This window comes from Salmo salar, chromosome 24 (assembly GCF_965601325.2).
Source record: "Salmo salar chromosome 24, fSalSal1, whole genome shotgun sequence".
Taxonomy (NCBI): Eukaryota; Metazoa; Chordata; class Actinopteri; order Salmoniformes; family Salmonidae; genus Salmo; species Salmo salar.
In genome coordinates, this window is record NC_138314.1 from 32,252,226 (window position 1) to 32,270,702 (window position 18,477).

The 18,477-nt window shown below is 44.4% G+C and overlaps 1 protein-coding gene across 11 annotated transcripts in view; it reads right to left on the minus strand.

Moving 5' to 3' along the window:
- Positions 1 to 18,477, minus strand: part of LOC106585658 (acetyl-CoA carboxylase 2-like) — a 62,858-nt gene that overhangs the window by 23,866 nt on the left and 20,515 nt on the right. For 9 of the 11 annotated variants that reach the window (XR_006761771.2, XM_045706871.2, XM_014172096.3 and 6 more), the window contains 19 exons: positions 8,711 to 8,843; positions 8,308 to 8,446; positions 8,015 to 8,124; positions 7,171 to 7,252; positions 6,956 to 7,054; positions 6,602 to 6,711; positions 6,178 to 6,288; positions 5,706 to 5,915; positions 5,338 to 5,508; positions 4,983 to 5,144; positions 4,724 to 4,887; positions 4,247 to 4,397; positions 4,013 to 4,116; positions 3,636 to 3,717; positions 3,160 to 3,305; positions 2,926 to 3,076; positions 2,657 to 2,791; positions 612 to 758; positions 134 to 322 (listed from right to left, as the gene is read on the minus strand). Coding sequence is in view for 10 of the 11 variants with exons in the window: in XM_045706871.2 (XP_045562827.1) it covers positions 134 to 322; positions 612 to 758; positions 2,657 to 2,791; positions 2,926 to 3,076; positions 3,160 to 3,305; positions 3,636 to 3,717; positions 4,013 to 4,116; positions 4,247 to 4,397; positions 4,724 to 4,887; positions 4,983 to 5,144; positions 5,338 to 5,508; positions 5,706 to 5,915; positions 6,178 to 6,288; positions 6,602 to 6,711; positions 6,956 to 7,054; positions 7,171 to 7,252; positions 8,015 to 8,124; positions 8,308 to 8,446; positions 8,711 to 8,843 (2,596 nt within the window). In the remaining variant the exon portion in view is untranslated. Of the gene's footprint in view, positions 1 to 133; positions 323 to 611; positions 759 to 2,656; positions 2,792 to 2,925; positions 3,077 to 3,159; positions 3,306 to 3,635; positions 3,718 to 4,012; positions 4,117 to 4,246; positions 4,398 to 4,723; positions 4,888 to 4,982; positions 5,145 to 5,337; positions 5,509 to 5,705; positions 5,916 to 6,177; positions 6,289 to 6,601; positions 6,712 to 6,955; positions 7,055 to 7,170; positions 7,253 to 8,014; positions 8,125 to 8,307; positions 8,447 to 8,710; positions 8,844 to 8,919; positions 9,099 to 9,196; positions 9,404 to 18,477 lie in introns of those variants that run through there. The other 2 variants (XM_045706876.2, XM_045706877.2) reach the window with 2 other exon arrangements.

Here is an 18,477-nt window from a genome sequence, read left to right on the forward strand (position 1 = left end):
AAGAGTTGGCAAGACAGCACAAACAGATCTGGGGACCAACCTGCTACTAAGGTACTCCGAGGCCACTCACTTTGGCGAAGTGAGAATGGTCAAACGGAGCATACCAGTTAGGATTCCAGGCTAAGTCACTCACCCTTTGGCTGGGGAACTGGCAGAGCACTGAGGTGATGTTGCTGGCATACTGGGCCATGACCTTGCGGATGGCCTTCTCCACACCGGGCGGGATACGGCTGGACACGCTGGTCATGATCTCCTGCAGCTCCAGCAGGGGCAGCGAGGGGTCCCGCAGGGTCTTCATCAGGGTGCCCACCCAGAGCTTCACCTGAAGGGGTGGGGGGAACATACTGTCATCTCACCCTCATATCACACCCTTGTCCCACAGCTCAATCAACATTCCCATTCTACAGTGTGCACAAGGGATGCAATTGCCCGCATTCCAACTTGTCTTTATAGCAATCTTATAAGATTTACGTGGTTCCGGAGAAGATAAAACACTTCTTTGGGGCATTATGCGATCTGATAATCTGCTCGACTACAATAATAATGTTGACCTGGAACCTTGCGGCCACTCTATTGGTATGTGCAGCGCTGCAGTAGGTGGAGGCCCCCACCTTGTTGCTGAAGTAGGGCTCGGTGAGGCAGTAGCCGTCCATGACCTTGACCAGGTTTTCCAGGACCATGTGGAAGACCTGGTGGATCTTCTCCCCCACAATGGGCAGCGGCTGCTGGGCTGGGAGAGGGGCCGTGTTCAGCTCCACCTAAGAGATCCACAGGAAGACAGAGATTAAGATATAAACCAGCCTTCAAAATGTGTAACGACCACTGCGTCATCCCTGTAATTGACATGCTGACTGATGGGACTGTTGTGTAGGTGGGTTGTTGTCCATGCCTATGTGAAGGCGTGTGATTTACATGATGTACACTACCGTTCAAATGTTTGGGGTCATTTAGAAATGTCCTTGTTTCTGAAAGAAAAGCACATTTTTTGTCCATTAAAATAACAAAATATTTATCAGTAATACAGTGTAGACATTGTTAATGTTGTAAATGACTATTGTTGCTGGAAACGGCAGATTTTTCATAGAATATCTACATAGGCAAACAGAGGCCCATTATCAGCAACCATCAATCCTGTGTTCCAATGGCACTTTGTGTTAGCTAATCCAAGTTGATCATTTTAAAAGGCTAATTGATCATTTGCAATTATGTTAGCACAGCTGAAAACTGTTGGGCTAATTAAAGAAGCAATAAAACTGGTCTTCTTTAGACTAGTTGAGTATCTGGAGCATCAGCATTTGTGGGTTCGATTACAGGCTCAAAATGGCCAGAAACAAAGAACTTTCTTCTGAAACTTGCCAGTCTATTTTGTTCTGAGAAATGAAGGCTATTCCATGCGAGAAATTGCCAAGAAACCGAAGATTTCGTACAATGCTGTGTACTTCTCCCTTCACAGAACAGCGCAAACTGGCTCTAACCACAATAGAAAGAGAAGTGGGAGGCCCCAGTGCACAACTGAGCAAGAGGACAAGTACATTAGAGTGTCTAGTTTGAGAAACAGACGCTTCACAAGTCCTCAACTGGCAGCTTCATTAAATAGTACTCGCAAAACACCAGTCTCAACAGTGAAGAGGCGACTCCGGGATGCTGGTCTTCTAGGCAGAGTTGCAAAGAAAAAGCCATATCTCAGACTGGCCAATAAAAAGAAAAGATTAAGATGGGCAAAAGAACACAGACACTGGACAGAGGAAGATTGGAAAAAAGTGCTATGGACAGACGAATCTAAGTTTGAGGTTCGGCTCACAAAGAAGAACATTCGTGAGACGCAGAAAAAAAGAACAGATGCTGGAGGAGTGCTTGACGCCATCTGTCAAGCATGGTGGAGGCAATGTGATGGTCTGGGGGTGCTTTGGTGGTGGTAAAGTGGGAGATTTGTACAGGGTAAAAGGGATCTTGAAGAAGGAAGGCAATCACTCCATTTTTCAACGCCATGCCATACCCTGTGGACGGCGCTTAATTGGAGCCAATTTCCTCCGACAACAGGACAATGACCCAAAGCACAGCTCCAAACTATGCAAGAACTATTTAGGGAAGAAGCAGTCAGCTGGTATTCTGTCTATAATGGAGTGGCCAGCCCAGTCACCGGATCTCAACCCTATTGAGCTGTTGTTGGAGCAGCTTGACTGTGGGAGGTGCTTCAGGAAGCATGGGGTGAAATCTCTTCAGATTACCTCAACAAATTGACAACTAGAATGCCGAAGGTCTGCAAGGCTGCAAATGGAGGATTCTTTGAGAAAAGCAAAGTTCGAAGGACACAGTTATTATTTCAATTAAAAATCATTATTTATAACCTTGTCAACATCTTGACTACATTTCCTATTCATTTTGCAACTCATTTCATGTATGTTTTTATGGAAAACAAGGACATTTCTAAGTGACCCCAAGCTTTCTTGAACGGTGGTGTATGTTTTAAACCTATTGCACTGCTATGTGATTTGTACTGTATTATGTGATAAGAATGCCTACTATAATAGCTGTGTTACAGGCTGTGTCCGAAATGGCACCCTATTCCCTATATAGTACAGTATATATATGGGATAGTGGGCCAGTTCAGATGCAGCCATATAGTTGTATTGCAGTAGGTGAGGGGGTGACTTGCTGGATGGATGCTGCTGGGGTTGTCCAGGTCCATGCGCGCCACCACACAGCCGGGCTCCAGCACCGCCCCATGCCTCTTCACATAGTGGACACAGCCAGACTCCACCACTGTCAGTGTCATCACCATCTTCATGACCTGCAGACGCAGCGCAGAAGTCAGTCGGCGCACGTACGCGCACGCACAAACAGGACTGATTACCCATGTAACTATCTAATTATGAAAACCAAACCTGTAGACATACAGTAAGTTCTTATGGAATCCTCGCTCACCTCGATCTCTGCATACGAGTTCCCTGCACAGATATGGCCTCCGTCCTCCACCAGGTACAGCAGGAGCTTACCAGCAGAGGACGACCTCAGCACTGTAGGGTCTTTCTCCTTCTCAAACACACACGTCTTGTTGCCAACAGTGATCCGGTAGCTAGAGGGTTACAAATACATATGTTCATGATGGCAAAATAATTGTCTTAATGGCCCATCCATCCACCCGACAGAAAGTCCCACCTGTCCACTTCCTCTTTCATGTAGGTGGTGTAGCTGCTGCCGTTGTAGGAGAGCAAGAGGCCACCGTCGCTCAGCCGGTGGACATCGATCTCAATGTCCGAGCCATTCATGATGACAACGTACGTGGTGGGGGACTGGCGAGCCACCTGTCAGTCACAAACAATGTTGAAGTCTTATTGGTTGATAACTCTGAGGGGCGAATCCTAACTTCCACTTGAAATGAATTTTTACTTAGTCATGCATTGATGTCAATAAGAGACTAAGTGAAAATTTGACTGAAATTACCATTCGCCCCTGATCAATCAAATGTATTTATAAAGCCCTTTTAACATCAGCAGATGTCACAAAGTGCTGTACAGAAATCCAGCCTAAAACTCCAAACAGCAAGCAATGCAGACGTAGAAGCACTTATCCCTGAGAGGATAAGATCAAGTCATGACAGAGAATGAGAAAGGTGTAATGAGAGGTCTTCGTACCTTGAGGCAGTATTTGATCCCCTCATAGACCAGGTCCACCTCGACAGTATTGAGCAAACTGGCTGCAGGCAGCACCTGGCCCCTACAGAAGGACATTTCACATACTGGATTTAGACAGGTGTACAACATCACAGCAATAACACATTGGACCGACAAAGGTGATATTCGGATTCTCTTCCTTCTCCCCAGGTATCTACTTGTTCACTCCCCCTAAAGGATTTATAAGCATTGGATTGGTTGTAACAAATATGGGACAAAAACACTCCATCTAACTCTATGCCAATCCTAAACTCTTTCAGCCTTGAGGGTGAAGTAACAATTGCACACTTCAGGGAGAAGGGGGGGGTGAGAATGTGGATTGGGCTATAGAAGGCCACCTTTCCAGTGAGTGCAGGAAGTCAGACATGCTCTTCCTGAAACTGGCGTCCGCCACGTGTAACGACCCGCAGACAATGCCCAGCATGGTGTCTGGCCTCTCCGCCTTCAGGGAGAAAACACACACGTTGGAGATGTTTTCACACACTGAGACGTTGGAGATTTGTTTTTAATCAACTGTAGTCTTACAGGATTGACTTTAAGATTTACGTTCATATTCCACAAGGGTCCTCTACCTGAACTTTATCCGCGATGAGATTATCCAACCAGCCGGTGTCGATGTCGTTGTTCCTGAAGCTCTCTGTCTCCAGCAGCTTGATGAGGTACTCCACCGTGGTCCTGAAGTCCCCACGGATACACAGCTCCTTCATGGCCACCACCATGTTCCTGTACCACCACACAGTAACCACCACTACTATCACCCCTCAGGTACGGTAAGACACCAACACACAAACCACCAACTCATGCAGAATTCCAAATGGATCTGAGCCGAGCCCATACACCCAAATCACTCCTGTACATCTGAGAGCACTTTGATAATAGCTTCATCTTGCCTTCTGATTGGCCAGGTGAAAATGTCACCATATTGCTTCCACCTATCGTATTCTCTCAGGTCTACAGGAGTGGTTAGGGAGTAGGGGCTAGCGGTCAATAGGGACTTCATCAGAATAACTGATAGTCTAGTCTACAACACAAGGCAAGGAAGGACTCACGAAATGGCCTCCTCTCGGTTCTCCCCCCAGGAGAAGCAGTGGCCGAACTGGGAGTCAGCAAACTCGTGCAACCCCCCGGTAGCCCCGACACTGAAGTAGCCCCACACGTTCTTACTGCTGCAGAAGTTGAGCTCCTGCACTGTGCCCGAGCTGGGCTTGAAGCCCTGCGAGTGACAAGGAAGGAGGACAGGTCAGAGCCTGCAGAACCCATGCCATCTCCTGTTAAGAATATGGCCGGTCAGCCCTGTAGAATGCACACCTCGTCTGGGTTCTCGCTGGTGATGCGGGCCGCGATGACGTGTCCCCGGGGTCTGGGTACACAGTCGGGGGCCTCAAAGTTGATGGTGGTGTCCCCCCAAGGGGTCTCTCCATAAAGCATGCGGATGTCTTTGATCCTGTGGAGGGGGATCCCCATGGCTATCTACAACAAAGGAGAACGACCAAGTTAACATTGTCTATTCCCAAGGAACTATTCACAGTTCCTAAAGCTTTCAGAACATCTCAACAACCACATTAATATGACATTTTACTGAGATTGCGAGAAAAAAAATGGAATGCGACCATTAACTAAGTCAAAGGAAGAGATTAAACCCTGATCTCTGGCTGCTGCGTACCTGTAGCTGGGCGGCGGGCAGGTTGACATCCCCAATCATCTCTGTGCAGGGGTGTTCCACCTGCAGACGGGGGTTGAGCTCTAAGAAATGGAAGCTCCCGTCTTCAGAGAAGAGGTACTCCACGGTGCCTGCGCTCACGTAGCCCACCATCTTAGCCATCCGCACTGCATACTGACATGGGGGAGGGGGCTTGTGTTCATTAGGCACCAAGCGGAAGATAACTGACTAAAACAGGGAGGGATTACATTTTCCCTTTTGTGCCCTAATGAACAGTGAAATGGCCAAAAAAAGGGTATCTAAATGTCAAAGTGGAGAATCGTCATTACAATGGAGAACACAATGACAAGGAAAGGCCCTCTATGTCTCACCTGCTCCATGTGCTCAAAGGTGGTGGAAGATGCTATGGTGGCCGGGGCCTCCTCAATGATCTTCTGGTGTCTCCGCTGGATGGAGCAGTCTCGGCCAAACAGGGAGATGGCGTTGCCGTACTGGTCGGCAAGGATCTGGACCTCCAGGTGACGGGCATGCTGGGCCAACTGCATGACGAAGATGGGCGAGCCGGGCACCTCCGCCTGCACCTGAAGATGGATGGATCCATCAATTTGTATTAGATGAGGGTAAAACAAAGTTGTGCTAATTATGGACATGACATCCCCATGCAGTGTGTGTGTGTGTGTGTGTGTGTGTGTGTGTGTGTGTGTGTGTGTGTGTGTGTGTGGTGTGTGTGTGTGTTTTTCAGCTATTATGGGTAGCCTAGCTGTGTGGATGTGGATTCAAATAAAGTATGTATGTAAAATGTGTGTGTGTGTGTGCGCGCATGTGAAATGCGACGACACAAACCTGTCTAAAGAAGCTGGCAAAGTCCTCAGCGTTGTCCACCTTCCGGATGCCCTTGCCCCCTCCTCCTTCTGACGCTTTTATCACCACCGGGTAGCCAATTCTGTCTGCTCCCTTTCAGGAGAAAGCACATTGAAGACGAAAGGATATTCAGCAACCCTAAACTTGAAATCCAATATTTTATTGTTAAAACCAACGCGTTTCATCTTCAGTTTGCTCCACTGTTCATGAACCTTGGTTTAAAAGCGAGTTAGGGACAGCATTTCCATTGCTCGGGAAAAAATACATTGAAATCCACCGTTTCAGACATCTTAAAGGACATAATTTCAAACAGAGTGAATTAAATACCTCTCCAGTGACTATTTGTCATATGCTGCAAAGGATGTCTCTATGGTTTCAGCATTGGCGATGGCGTGGAGATGCTTACCGCCAGTCCATCGTCAACATCACGCACGCAGCCGTGCACGTAGACCTCTGGAGGCACGCTGATCACGTGGCCGAGCCTCTGATCCTCCTCTGTCCAGTCTACTCTCAGACCTACAGCACACGCAACAGACAATAACATGAGACCTAACTCAGGACAAATACACTGTTATGACAGAGTATAGAATAGTACAGAATCATCTTCAAAACCACTAGTGTTAAAACACAACAGTCAGTCACCCAGTCAGAGTCCTAATACTGTCTGTAAGTCTTTTGTAATACCAGAGAAGGGGTTAAGATGCAAGGATGGGGGGGGGGGGGGGTCTGGGGGTAAGTGTGCAGGCAGGGGGTATATCACCTGATCCACTCCAGGGCAGGGTGGGGATGTCTGCGCTCTGGGCCACGATGGAGGAGGCCACCTTATCACCCAGGGCCCACATGGCCTTACTGGATGGCCCTGAGACACAGGCAAAAAAAACAAAACATATCTACATCAACACAATGAATGGTGCTTGTGTTGTAACGCGAGTTAACCCTTCAATAATCCACAAACGGCTTCATGCCGGGCTGTACCTAAGAAGGAGATTCCGTTCTTGTCCAAGAGCTCAGGCAGTTTGGGGTTCTCAGAGGCGTGACCCCATCCAACCCAGACCGCCTGTGAACAATAAGAAAACCGAGATCAGAGTCGGAGTCATGAAAATATAATTACTAGAAGGGGCAAAGCCTCTCAGACCAATTTGACAGCAACATTCATCGGTGCACTCAATATGGCCGCCGGTCCACCCATCATAGAACATTGTGACTTGATTTGGGATTGGTAATGTCCCTTCTAAGTGTAACCGTGTAGGTTCTGTCCCTCTCTTCGCCCCAACCCGGGCTCGAACCAGGGACCCTTGCACACATCAACAACTGACACCCACCAAAGCATCGTTACCCATCGCGCCACAAAAGCCGCGGCCCTTGTCGCACAAGGGGAACTACTACTTCAGGTCTCAGAGCGAATGACGTCACCGATTGAAACGCTATTAGCGCGCACCACCGCTAACTAACTAGCCATTTCACATCGGTTACACTCACCCCCCCTTTGACCTCCTCCTTTTCCGCAGCAACCAACGATCCGGGTCAACAGCATCAATGTAACAGTGTAGGTTCCGTCCCTCTCTTCGCCCCAACCTGGGCTCGAACCAGGGACCCTTGCACACATCAACAACTGACACCCACCGAAGCATCGTTACCCATCGCGCCACAAAAGCCGCGATGGGTAACGATACTTCGTGGGTGTCAGTTGTTGATGTGTGCAAGGGTCCCTGGTTCGAGCCCGGGTTGAGGCGAAGAGAGGGACGGAACCTGCACTGTTACATAAGCAAAAACGAATTCTCCTGTGGGTGAGAGTGGAGATGGAGGAGCACCGTCTGACCTGTACAGGGATCCTCTTGGCGATGTCCACTATCAACTCTACGTTGGCATAGTTGTTGTTGTTGGCGCCGCCGGGTACGGGTACATAGTGGTCCGCCATTTTGATATACTCTATAGAAGAGTCACACACATACAGTCACATTAGTTATTCGTGAGAAGTTCACACGGAAAGCATTTCTTTGGAGTAATTGAGTGACTCGCTGTCGACTTTATCTACAGATGTGCCAAGAGACACAATGAGGAACAACCATCTGGAGCTGACGATGATGACCTGCTAAAACATGTCTCACTGACCTGCGTTCGCTTTCAGGTCCTCGGGGGTGACCATCACCACAAAACGGATGGTCCTCTCATTCCGGAACATCTCATAGGACCAACGGCGGATGGAACGCATACATTTGACCGCCGCTATGCCATTATTAGCTATCAGCACCTTGTGAAAGATAAAAAGTGTGAGAGAGAGAAAGAAAAAAAGAGAGAGAAAGAGAAAAAGCGAGAGAGAAAGAGAAAAAGCGAGAGAGAAAGAGAGGGAAAGAAAAAAAAGAGCAGAAAGTAAACAGTACTCAACTCAACTTTTGACACTATTTTCTTGTCTGTTGCTCGTAGGAGGAGTAGTTGAGGAGTTTAGTCAAGAGAGACACACATTTAGTGACACACATCCAAAAAAGCCACAGACAGACAGGGAGGGATATCTTACCTTATCTATCACACGGTTTCCACCGAAGCGGGTGACAAACTCAGCCGGTGAGGCCACGGTGAAGTCTCTTTGCAGCTCAATTTTTCGGTGCTCGCGACCCTTCTTCACCAGATGTGGGTGAGACATGCTAGGCCTGGAAAGAGAAAACATACAAGTGGTTGTCCAAAAGCACAAATGCCTCACGCTTTTTATAAATATTTCATACGTACAACTAAAGTAAAACGTCAAGCAACTGGCAATCAGTCATTTCTGTGTTGGGACAAATCTCTGCATCATGTAAAGTAGGTCCCGGTAAATTAGGAAGTAGGACTTCTAGAAGAACATTCCCGTCCAGCAAGCAAGTTCACCAACATCGGACTCACAGGCCAAACCCAGAACAAGGAGGAAACAGCAGCATTGGACCTTCACAGCAATCAGCCAAAGTTCAGTCTCTACAGAGGGTAATGGTTGTGCTGTCACTGCTCAGGTCACAAGTGCATGTCTTACCTTCTCTGTAAGCCAAACATTTTGTCAGCCATATCCTACGCAAGGTGTTCAGTCTACTGTGACAGACAAATGTTTTAACTCGGTGACAATCTAACAGCCTGCAATACAACATACATGCTAATCCTCTCAGTTACCTACAGAGGTGCCTCAGACATGCCTGGTAATGCACGTATAAACAATGCTCCCAGACCACAGAGACAATCAAAGGTTAATGTGTTATCAGCAAAAATACATACCCTAGTTACTCAAGCCCTTAATCCTATCAGCGGTGGCAGAGCATTTTACCATCTCTCCATTGTGCCCAACCACCAAAATGTTTACATGGACCAAGTTCATATGAAAAATATATGATAATGGAAACAATGCTAACAGCACTCAGTTAGGCTGACACGTAAGCTTCAATAAAATAACTGATACTAACAAGAGCAGTGTGCAGGTTTCGCTTTTCTTTAAAGTTATCTCTTTGTTACCATGTACCTGCAACAGGATAGCTCAGATGTGCCAGTGACATTTTTAATTTTGAACTGCAGTCAGTTAAAAGTAACCTGGATATAGGTTATCATTTTCAGTTCAAACTGATCACATGATGAATAAATTAGAAGCCAGACTCTCAGAATATCTGCCTATATTATTGAAAAGTGACATGAGAGGGCAAAATAAAACAATATAAAGTTCACTACCGAGAATGATCAAACACTAAACAATACAGGGGTAATTCCAAGGTAATGGAATTATGCTTTGACTCATACCAAACAAAAAAAACTATGATTTCAAAGTTGAACAAACCATACAATTCTATGCAAAAGGACTACTTTTAACAATTTGAAAAGAAAAACGTGCTAAAACTAATTTAGTGGAAGAACTGTGCCAATGCAAACTTTGGTAATGGAGTTACGATAAAATCTTCCTCAGGTTTTTATGCTAACATGTGGTCCAAAAACTCTTAAATACTGTATCTCCTCCGAATTAAGATTTTAAAAAGTCTGCAAAAAGAATGGGGTGTCAGCTATGACATACACTACCGTTCAAAAGTTTAGGGTCACTTAGAAATGTCCTTGTTTTTGAAAGAAAAGCAACAACAAAAAAATTGTCCATTAAAATAACATCAAATTGATCAGAAATACAGTGTAGACATTGTTAATGTTGTAAATTACTATTGTAGCTGGAAACGGCAGATTTTTTATGGAATATCTACACAAGCGTACAGAGGCCCATTATCAGCAACCATCACTCCTGTGTTCCAATGGCACGTTGTGTTAGCTAATCCAAGTTTATAATTTTAAAAGGCTAATTGATCATTAGAAAACCCTTTTTGCAATTATGTTAGCACAGCTGAAACTGTTGTGTTGATTAAATAAGCAATAAAACTGGCCTTCCTTAGACTAGTTGAGTATCTGGAGCATCAGCATTTGTGGGTTCGATTACAGGCTCAAAATGGCCAGAAACAAAGAACTTTCTTCTGAAACTCGTCAGTCTATTCGTTCTGAGAAATGAAGGCTATTCCATGCAAGAAATTGCCAAGAAACTGAAGATCTCGTACAACGCTGTGTACTTCTCCCTTCACAGAACAACGCAAACTGACTCTAAGCAGAATAGAAAGAAGTGGGAGGCCCCGGTGCACAACTGAGCAAGAGGACAAGTACATTAGAGTATCTAGTTTGAGAAACAGACGCCTCACAAGTCCTCAACTGGCAGCTTCATTAAATAGTACCCGCAAAATGTCAGTCTCAAGGTCAACAGTGAAGAGGGGACTCCGGGATGCTGGCCTTCTAGGCAGAGTTCCTCTGTCCAGTGTGTGTGTTCTTTTGTCCATCTTAAGCTTTTCTTTTTATTGGCCAGTCTGAGATATGGCTTTTTCTTTGCAACTCCGCCTAGAAGGCCAGCATCCCAGAGTTGCCTCTTCACTGTTGACGTTGAGACTGGTGTCTTGCAGGTACTATTTAATGTACCAATTTAATTGGTGATCTGCTAGCCAGCTGATGGGAAATGCTGCAAATCATCTTTTTAAATCTGTGAATTGTTTGCAGGACAATACAATCTTTCCCGAAAGGTGTGGAAGTAGTAAATTGTAACATTATCTGACTAAAAACGTTAGAAATTCAGCTGTCCATTTTCTGCTCAATGTAGGCTGGCTTGCAAGTCTGGGTCTTCCTTTCCTGTGGAGGTCCTCATGAGAGCCAGTTTCATCATAGCGCTTGATGGTTTTTGCGACTGTACTTTAATAAACTTTCAAAGTTCTAGAAATATTCCGGATTGACTGACCTTCATGTCTTAAAGTAATGATGGACTGTCGCTTCTCTTTGCTTATTTGAGCTGTTCTTGCCATAATATGGACTTGGTCTTTTACCAAATAGGGATATATTCTGAACATCACCCCTACCATCACCCCAATCAGTTGTGTCACAACAACTGATTGGCTCAAACGAATTAAGAAGGAAAGGAATTCCACAAATTAACTTTTATCAAGGCACACCTGTTAATTGAAATGCGTTCCAGGTGACTACCTCATGAAGCTGGTTGAGAGAATACCAAGAGTGTGCAAAGCTGACATCAATACAAAAAGGGTGGCTACTTTGAAGAACCTCAAATATATTTTGATTTGTTTAACACTTTTTTGGTTACTACATGATTCCATGTGTTATTTCATACTTTTGATGTCTTCACTATTATTCTACAAAGTAGAAAATAGTACAAATAAAGAAAAACCCTTGAATGAGTAGGTGTGTCCGAACTTTTGACTGGTACTGTATATGAAATATATTTACATTTTTACATTTTAGTCTTTTAGCAGACACTCTTATCCAGAGCGACTTACAGTAGTGAATGCATACATTTCATTTCATGCATTTTATTTGTACTGGCCCCCCGTGGGAATCGAATCCACAACCCTGGCGTTGCACACACCATGCTGGCGTTGCAAACACCATGCTCTACCAACTGAGCCACAGGGAACTTGTATAACACTAACATATCTTGATTAGATAAGTATTCAATTCCCTGAGTCAATAAATGTTAGAATCACCTTTGGCATCAATTACAGCTGCGAGTCTTTGTGGGAAAGTCTCTAAGAGCTTTGCACACCTAGATTGTACAATATTTGCAAATTATTCTTTTAAAAATGATTCAAGCTGTGTCAAGTTGGGTGTTGATCATTGCTAGACAACCATTTTCAAGTCTTGCCATAGATTTTCAAGCAGATATAAGACAAAACTGTAACTAGACCACTCAAGAACATTCAATGTTGTCTTGGTAAGCAACTCCAGTGTATGATTGGCCTTGTTTTAGTTCATTATCCTGCTGAAAGGTGAATTTGTCTCCCAGTGTCTGTTGGAATGCAGACTGAACCAGGTTTTCGTCTGTGCTTAATTCTATTCCATTTCTTTTTATCCCCCCCAAAAAACTCACTAGTCCTTGCCGATTACAAGCATACCCATAACATGATGGAGCCACCACCATACTTGAAAATATGAAGAGTGGTACACAGTGATGCGTTGTTTGATTTGCCCCCAAAATAACACTTTGTATTTAGGACTTATTTAGGATTGTAATAACAAAAGGGTTTGAATGACTCAAGACATTTCAGCTTTTCATTTTTTTATACATTTTTAAAAACATAATTCCACTTTGACATTATGGGGTATTGTGTGTAGGCCAGTAACACAACATCTCTATTTAATCCACCTTAAATTCAGGCTGTAAAACAACAAAATGTGGAAAAAGTCAAGGGGTGTAAATACTTTGTGAAGGCTCTGTAGCTAGCTAACCAAGACCAACTGGAATGCCACACTCAGCCTTCAAGTGCCTTTAGCAGCACTGCAGTCAAGTAAACAAACTCACAAATTGCTTCCTGAGGTCTAAAATAGCTGGACAAGAGGGCATTGAACTGATCATTGTTCTATTGACTACTATTACAGAGAAAACAAAAAAACACTACAGCTAGTGTGCCGTTATTGATTACATGCCCCCCCCCCACCACTCTTTTCAGTGTAAATACAGCTTCCCTGTTGAAGTTGTCAGTGATATCAAAAATGTTACAGCGACTAAGTTCACAACCTATAAACCTGTATCATAATGTGTCCTTTAACAAACATATTATCGATCCTGTGTAACACTGAAAAGAGACAGTGAGAAGTTCTTGTTGATGGCACTACTTTTGCAGTGGCCATGAGTCGACACCTAAAGTCACCAGAAATGTGGAAAAGAAAGGTTTGTTGAAAGAGGCTATCGTGCTAAGCAAAGATCTGTGGGCAGATGGCTGTATTACACTCTAGGGTTCGTTTCTGGATCAGACCACTATTTTACAGCTTGAGTTGATTTCGGGGTGTGGTTCGATGCAGATGTCTCATGTGTGTGAGGGTGTTTGCATGTGGGAAGAGTTAGCCAAATTCTTTCGCCAATTAGCTTCAGCTGGCTGTTGTGCGACCGTAGCAAACTTGGTTTGACTTTTGATAGCATATCTCTGGGGCTAGTTAGGGACCATCAGTAAATGAATTACACAATGTAAATTAGACAATATTTTCATGTTGGACACCTTTTAGTTCTCATTAAATGCTTTCAATATTTGTATATGAATATCTACAATTTAGTTGGTTTGAGGTTAAGTCATAGAAATTTGGAGCCAATATAATTGTAACATACAGTATTGTCTCATGGTCCCTAATTACCGCAGGCATTACAATTGGCTTGCGTGCAGCTGCGCTCCGAATTTATGATTACTTATGTGCTGACAGCTGTAAACAGGATTGAAATGAACCCAATCTTAATTTACATTGTGACATACTCATGTACAAAACTCTGCTTTGGACCAGACTGACTTTATGACCATAATTATTTACACTTTGTAGTCAATTTTGACAGAATAAATGTTTTTGACTCATATCGATGCCACGTAGGCTGTTTTCCAAATGAGAAGTTGGTTTTTAGGAGCTTTTTATCATTATATACTGCTCAAAAAAATAAAGGGAACACTAAAATAACACATCGTAGATCTGAATGAATGAAATAATCTTATTAAATACTTTTTTCTTTACATAGTTGAATGTGCTGACAACAAAATCACACAAAAAGAATCAATGGAAATCCAATTTATCAACCCATGGAGGTCTGGATTTGGAGTCACACTCAAAATTAAAGTGGAAAACCACACTACAGGCTGATCCAACTTTGATGTAATGTCCTTAAAACAAGTCAAAATGAGGCTCAGTAGTGTGTGTGGCCTCCACGTGCCTGTATGACCTCCCAACAACGCCTGAGCATGCTCCTGATGAGGTGGCGGATGGTCTCCTGAGGGATCTCCTCCCAGACCTGGACTAAAGCATCCGCCAACTCCTGGACAGTCTGTGGTGCAACGTGGCGTTGGTGGATGGAGCGAGACATGATGTCCCAGATGTGCTCAATTGGATTCAGGTCTGGGGAACGGGCAGGCCAGTCCATAGCATCAATGCCTTCCTCTTGCAGGAACTGCTGACACACTCCAGCCACATGAGGTCTAGCATTGTCTTGCATTAGGAGGAACCTAGGGCCAACCGCACCAGCATATGGTCTCACAAGGGGTCTGAGGATCTCATCTCGGTACCTAATGGCAGTCAGGCTACCTCTGGCGAGCACATGGAGGGCTGTGCGGCCCCCCAAAGAAATGCCACCCCACACCATGACTGACCCACCGCCAAACCGGTCATTCTGGAGGATGTTACAGGCAGCAGAACGTTCTCCACGGTGTCTCCAGACTCTGTCACGTCTGTCACGTGTTCAGTGTGAACCTGCTTTCATCTGTGAAGAGCACAGGGCGCCAGTGGCGAATTTGCCAATCTTGGTGTTCTCTGGCAAATGCCAAACGTCCTGCACGGTGTTGGGCTGTAAGCACAACCCCCACCTGTGGACGTCGGGCCCTCATACCACCCTCATGGAGTCTGTTTCTGACCGTTTCAGCAGACACATGCACATTTGTGGCCTGCTGGAGGTCATTTTGCAGGGCTCTGGCAGTGCTTCTCCTGCTCCTCCTTGCACAAAGGCGGAGGTAGCGGTCCTGCTGCTGGGTTGTTGCCCTCCTACGGCCTCCTCCACGTCTCCTGATGTACTGGCCTGTCTCCTGGTAGCGCCTCCATGCTCTAGACACTACGCTGACAGACACAGCAAACCTTCTTGCCACAGCTCGCATTGATGTGCCATCCTGGATGAGCTGCACTACCTGTGCCACTTGTGTGGGTTGTAGACTCCGTCTCATGCTACCACTAGAGTGAAAGCACCACCAGCATTCAAAAGTGACCAAAACATCAGCCAGGAAGCATAGGAACTGAGAAGTGGTCTGTGGTCCCCACCTACAGAACCACTCCTTTATTGGGGGTGTCTTGCTAATTGCCTATAATTTCCACCTGTTGTCTATTTATTTGCACAACAGCATGTGAAATGTATTGTCAATCAGTGTTGCTTCCTAAGTGGACAGTTTGATTTCACAGAAGTGTGATTGACTTGGAGTTACATTGTGTTGTTTAAGTGTTCCCTTTATTTTTTTGAGCAGTGTATTTCTGTCTCAACCACACGTTTCCCAAACAAGGAAAATAAGTAGTTCGTACTATTCCAGTTCCACATGACGGTAATCAAGGTTGTAGAAACATCTCAAGGATGATCAATGGAAACCCGATGCACCTGAGATCAATTTTTTGTCTCATAGAAAAAGGGTCTGAATACTTATGTAAATAAGGTATCGTTTTTTATTTGTAATTCATTTCCAAAAATGTCTAAAAACCTGTTTTTGCTTTGTCATTATGGGGTAGTGCGTGTAGATTGAGTTTTTAAAATCCATTTTAGAGTAAGGCTGTTACGGAACAAAATGTGGAAAAAGTAAAGAAGTCTGAATATTTCCTGAATGCACTGTATAGTATATGTGGTTCAAGTGGACGGTACCATACACGCACCAATTTCGCCCCTGGCAACGTTATGCTAAACTAACGGCCATGGTACGTTACGAGCAACACAGCCAAATTAAGAAACTCTTGGCACTGTCACTGACTACGAAGAGACCTGGGGTTAAGTCTGCTCTCAAAATTTGTTCTGCTGCATAGGAGAACGCTTTCATAGCCTAGCGAGTCTAACAGCTATGCCTAGGCTATTATGAGGAAAGGAACGTTCAGAATCGGGAGGAGCAAATCTGTGCCTAATGGTAGGCTAAGCCTATGATGACCTTATCGGATGTGCTTTACTAACAGTATTTATAAAGGCAACTATCCTTCTAATAACTGTCGTACAGTACCAGTCAAAAGTTTGGACACCGACTCATTCAAGGGTTTTTCTTTATTTTTTTTTACTATTTATATATTTTATATTTGAGATTCTTCAAAGTAGCCAGCTGGCCTTGACACCTTTGCGCACTCTTGGCATTCTCTCAACCAGCTTCACCTGGAATGCTTTTCCAACAGTCTTGAAGGAGTTCCCACATATGCTGAGCACTTGTTGGCTACTTTTCCTTCACTCCGCGGTCCAACTCATCCCAAACCATCTCAATTGGGTTGATGTCGGGTGATTGTAGAGGCCAGGTCATCTGATGCAGCACTCCATCACTCTCCTTCTTGGCCAAATAGCCCTTACACAGCTTGGAGGTGTTTGTTGGGTCATTGTCTTGTTGAAAAACAAATGATTGTGGGACTATGTGCAAACCAGATGGGATGGCGTATTGCTGCAGAATGCTGTGGTAGCCATGCTGGTTAAGTGTGCCTTGAATTCTAAATAAATCACTGACAGTGTCACCAGCAAAGCACCCCCACACCTCCTCCATGCTTCACTGTGGGAACCACACATGCGGAGATAATCCGCTCACCTACTCTGCTTCTCACAAAGACACAGCGGTTGGAACCAAAAATCTAAAATTTGTACTCATCAGACCAAAAGGACATATTTTCACCAGTCTAATGTCCATTGCTCATGTTTCTTGGCCCAAGCAAGTCTCTTATTATTGGTGTCCTTTAGTAGTGGTTTCGTTGCAGCAATTTGACCATGAAGGCCTGATTCATGCAGTCTCCTCTGAACAGTTGATGTTGAGATGTGTCTGTTACTTGAACTCTGAAGCATTTATTTAGGCTGGTAACTCTAATGAACTTGTCCTCTGCAGCAGAAGTAACTCTGGGTCTTCCATTCCTGTGGTGGTCCTCATGAGAGCCAGTTTCATCATAGCACTTTATGGTTTTTGAGACTGCACTTGGAGAAACTTTCAAAGTTCTGTATTGACTGACCTTCATTTCTTAAAGTAATGATGGACTGTTGTTTCTCTTTGCTTATTTGAGCTGTTCTTGCCATAATATGGACTTGGTCTAGGGCTATCTTCTGTATACCACCCCTACCTTGTCACAACACAACTGATTGGCTCAAATGCATAAAACACATTAAAAGTTAATTTAACAAGGCACACCTGTTAATTGAAATGCATTCCAGGTGACTACCTCATGAAGCTGGTTGAGAGAATACCAAAAGTGTGTAAAGCTGTCATCAATGCAAAGGGTGGCTACTTTGAAGAACCTCAATAATAAAACGTATTTTGATTTGTTTAACACTTTTTGTGTTACTTCATAGTTTTGATGTCTTCACTAATATTCTACAATGTTGAAAATAGTAAAAATAAAGAAACCCTTCAATGAGTATGTGTCTCCAAATTTCTGGACTGGTACTGTACGCGAGTACACCCAGTTGAAAATAGTTAACTTGGGATCAGGAGACCACGGGGCCTGTGTGTGTGTGTGTGTGTGATTCCCACGTCGCATCAATTGTAGAAAATAACAAAAAGGCCCATGAAAGGCACAGAATATGCCCCCACATTACCACCTTTATTGATAATGTTTCGATCCACATCTTCATCGTCACGTCAAAAAGGACATATTCCACCCCACATGACCATTACGCACACCCGATTCCAACCCCATTTAAGCACATGTAAATGGAACTTCATTCCCTTTTCATGCACTTTTCTCTATGCATATTCTGAACTTAAGCATGAGAATAGCATGCTATTCACCTACTATTCATTCAGGGGTGGAGATTGAAAAAATTAAGATGTAGTGGAAATATTCTGACCTTGACCTAATTCCCTCATAACTCCACCACCTTTATGCAAGAGGAAACCATGTTTAAGGTTGAGCGAACCTGCCGGTTCCAAGTGCAAAAAGCATCTCTCTTTTTTCCGATAACAACATTCTCCATGCACTGTATTTTACAACTTGATAAGAGCTATTAATAAGAGCTAGGTAAATGAGTAATCTGTTTGGATAAGGGGATTGAAAATTTAGACGACAATT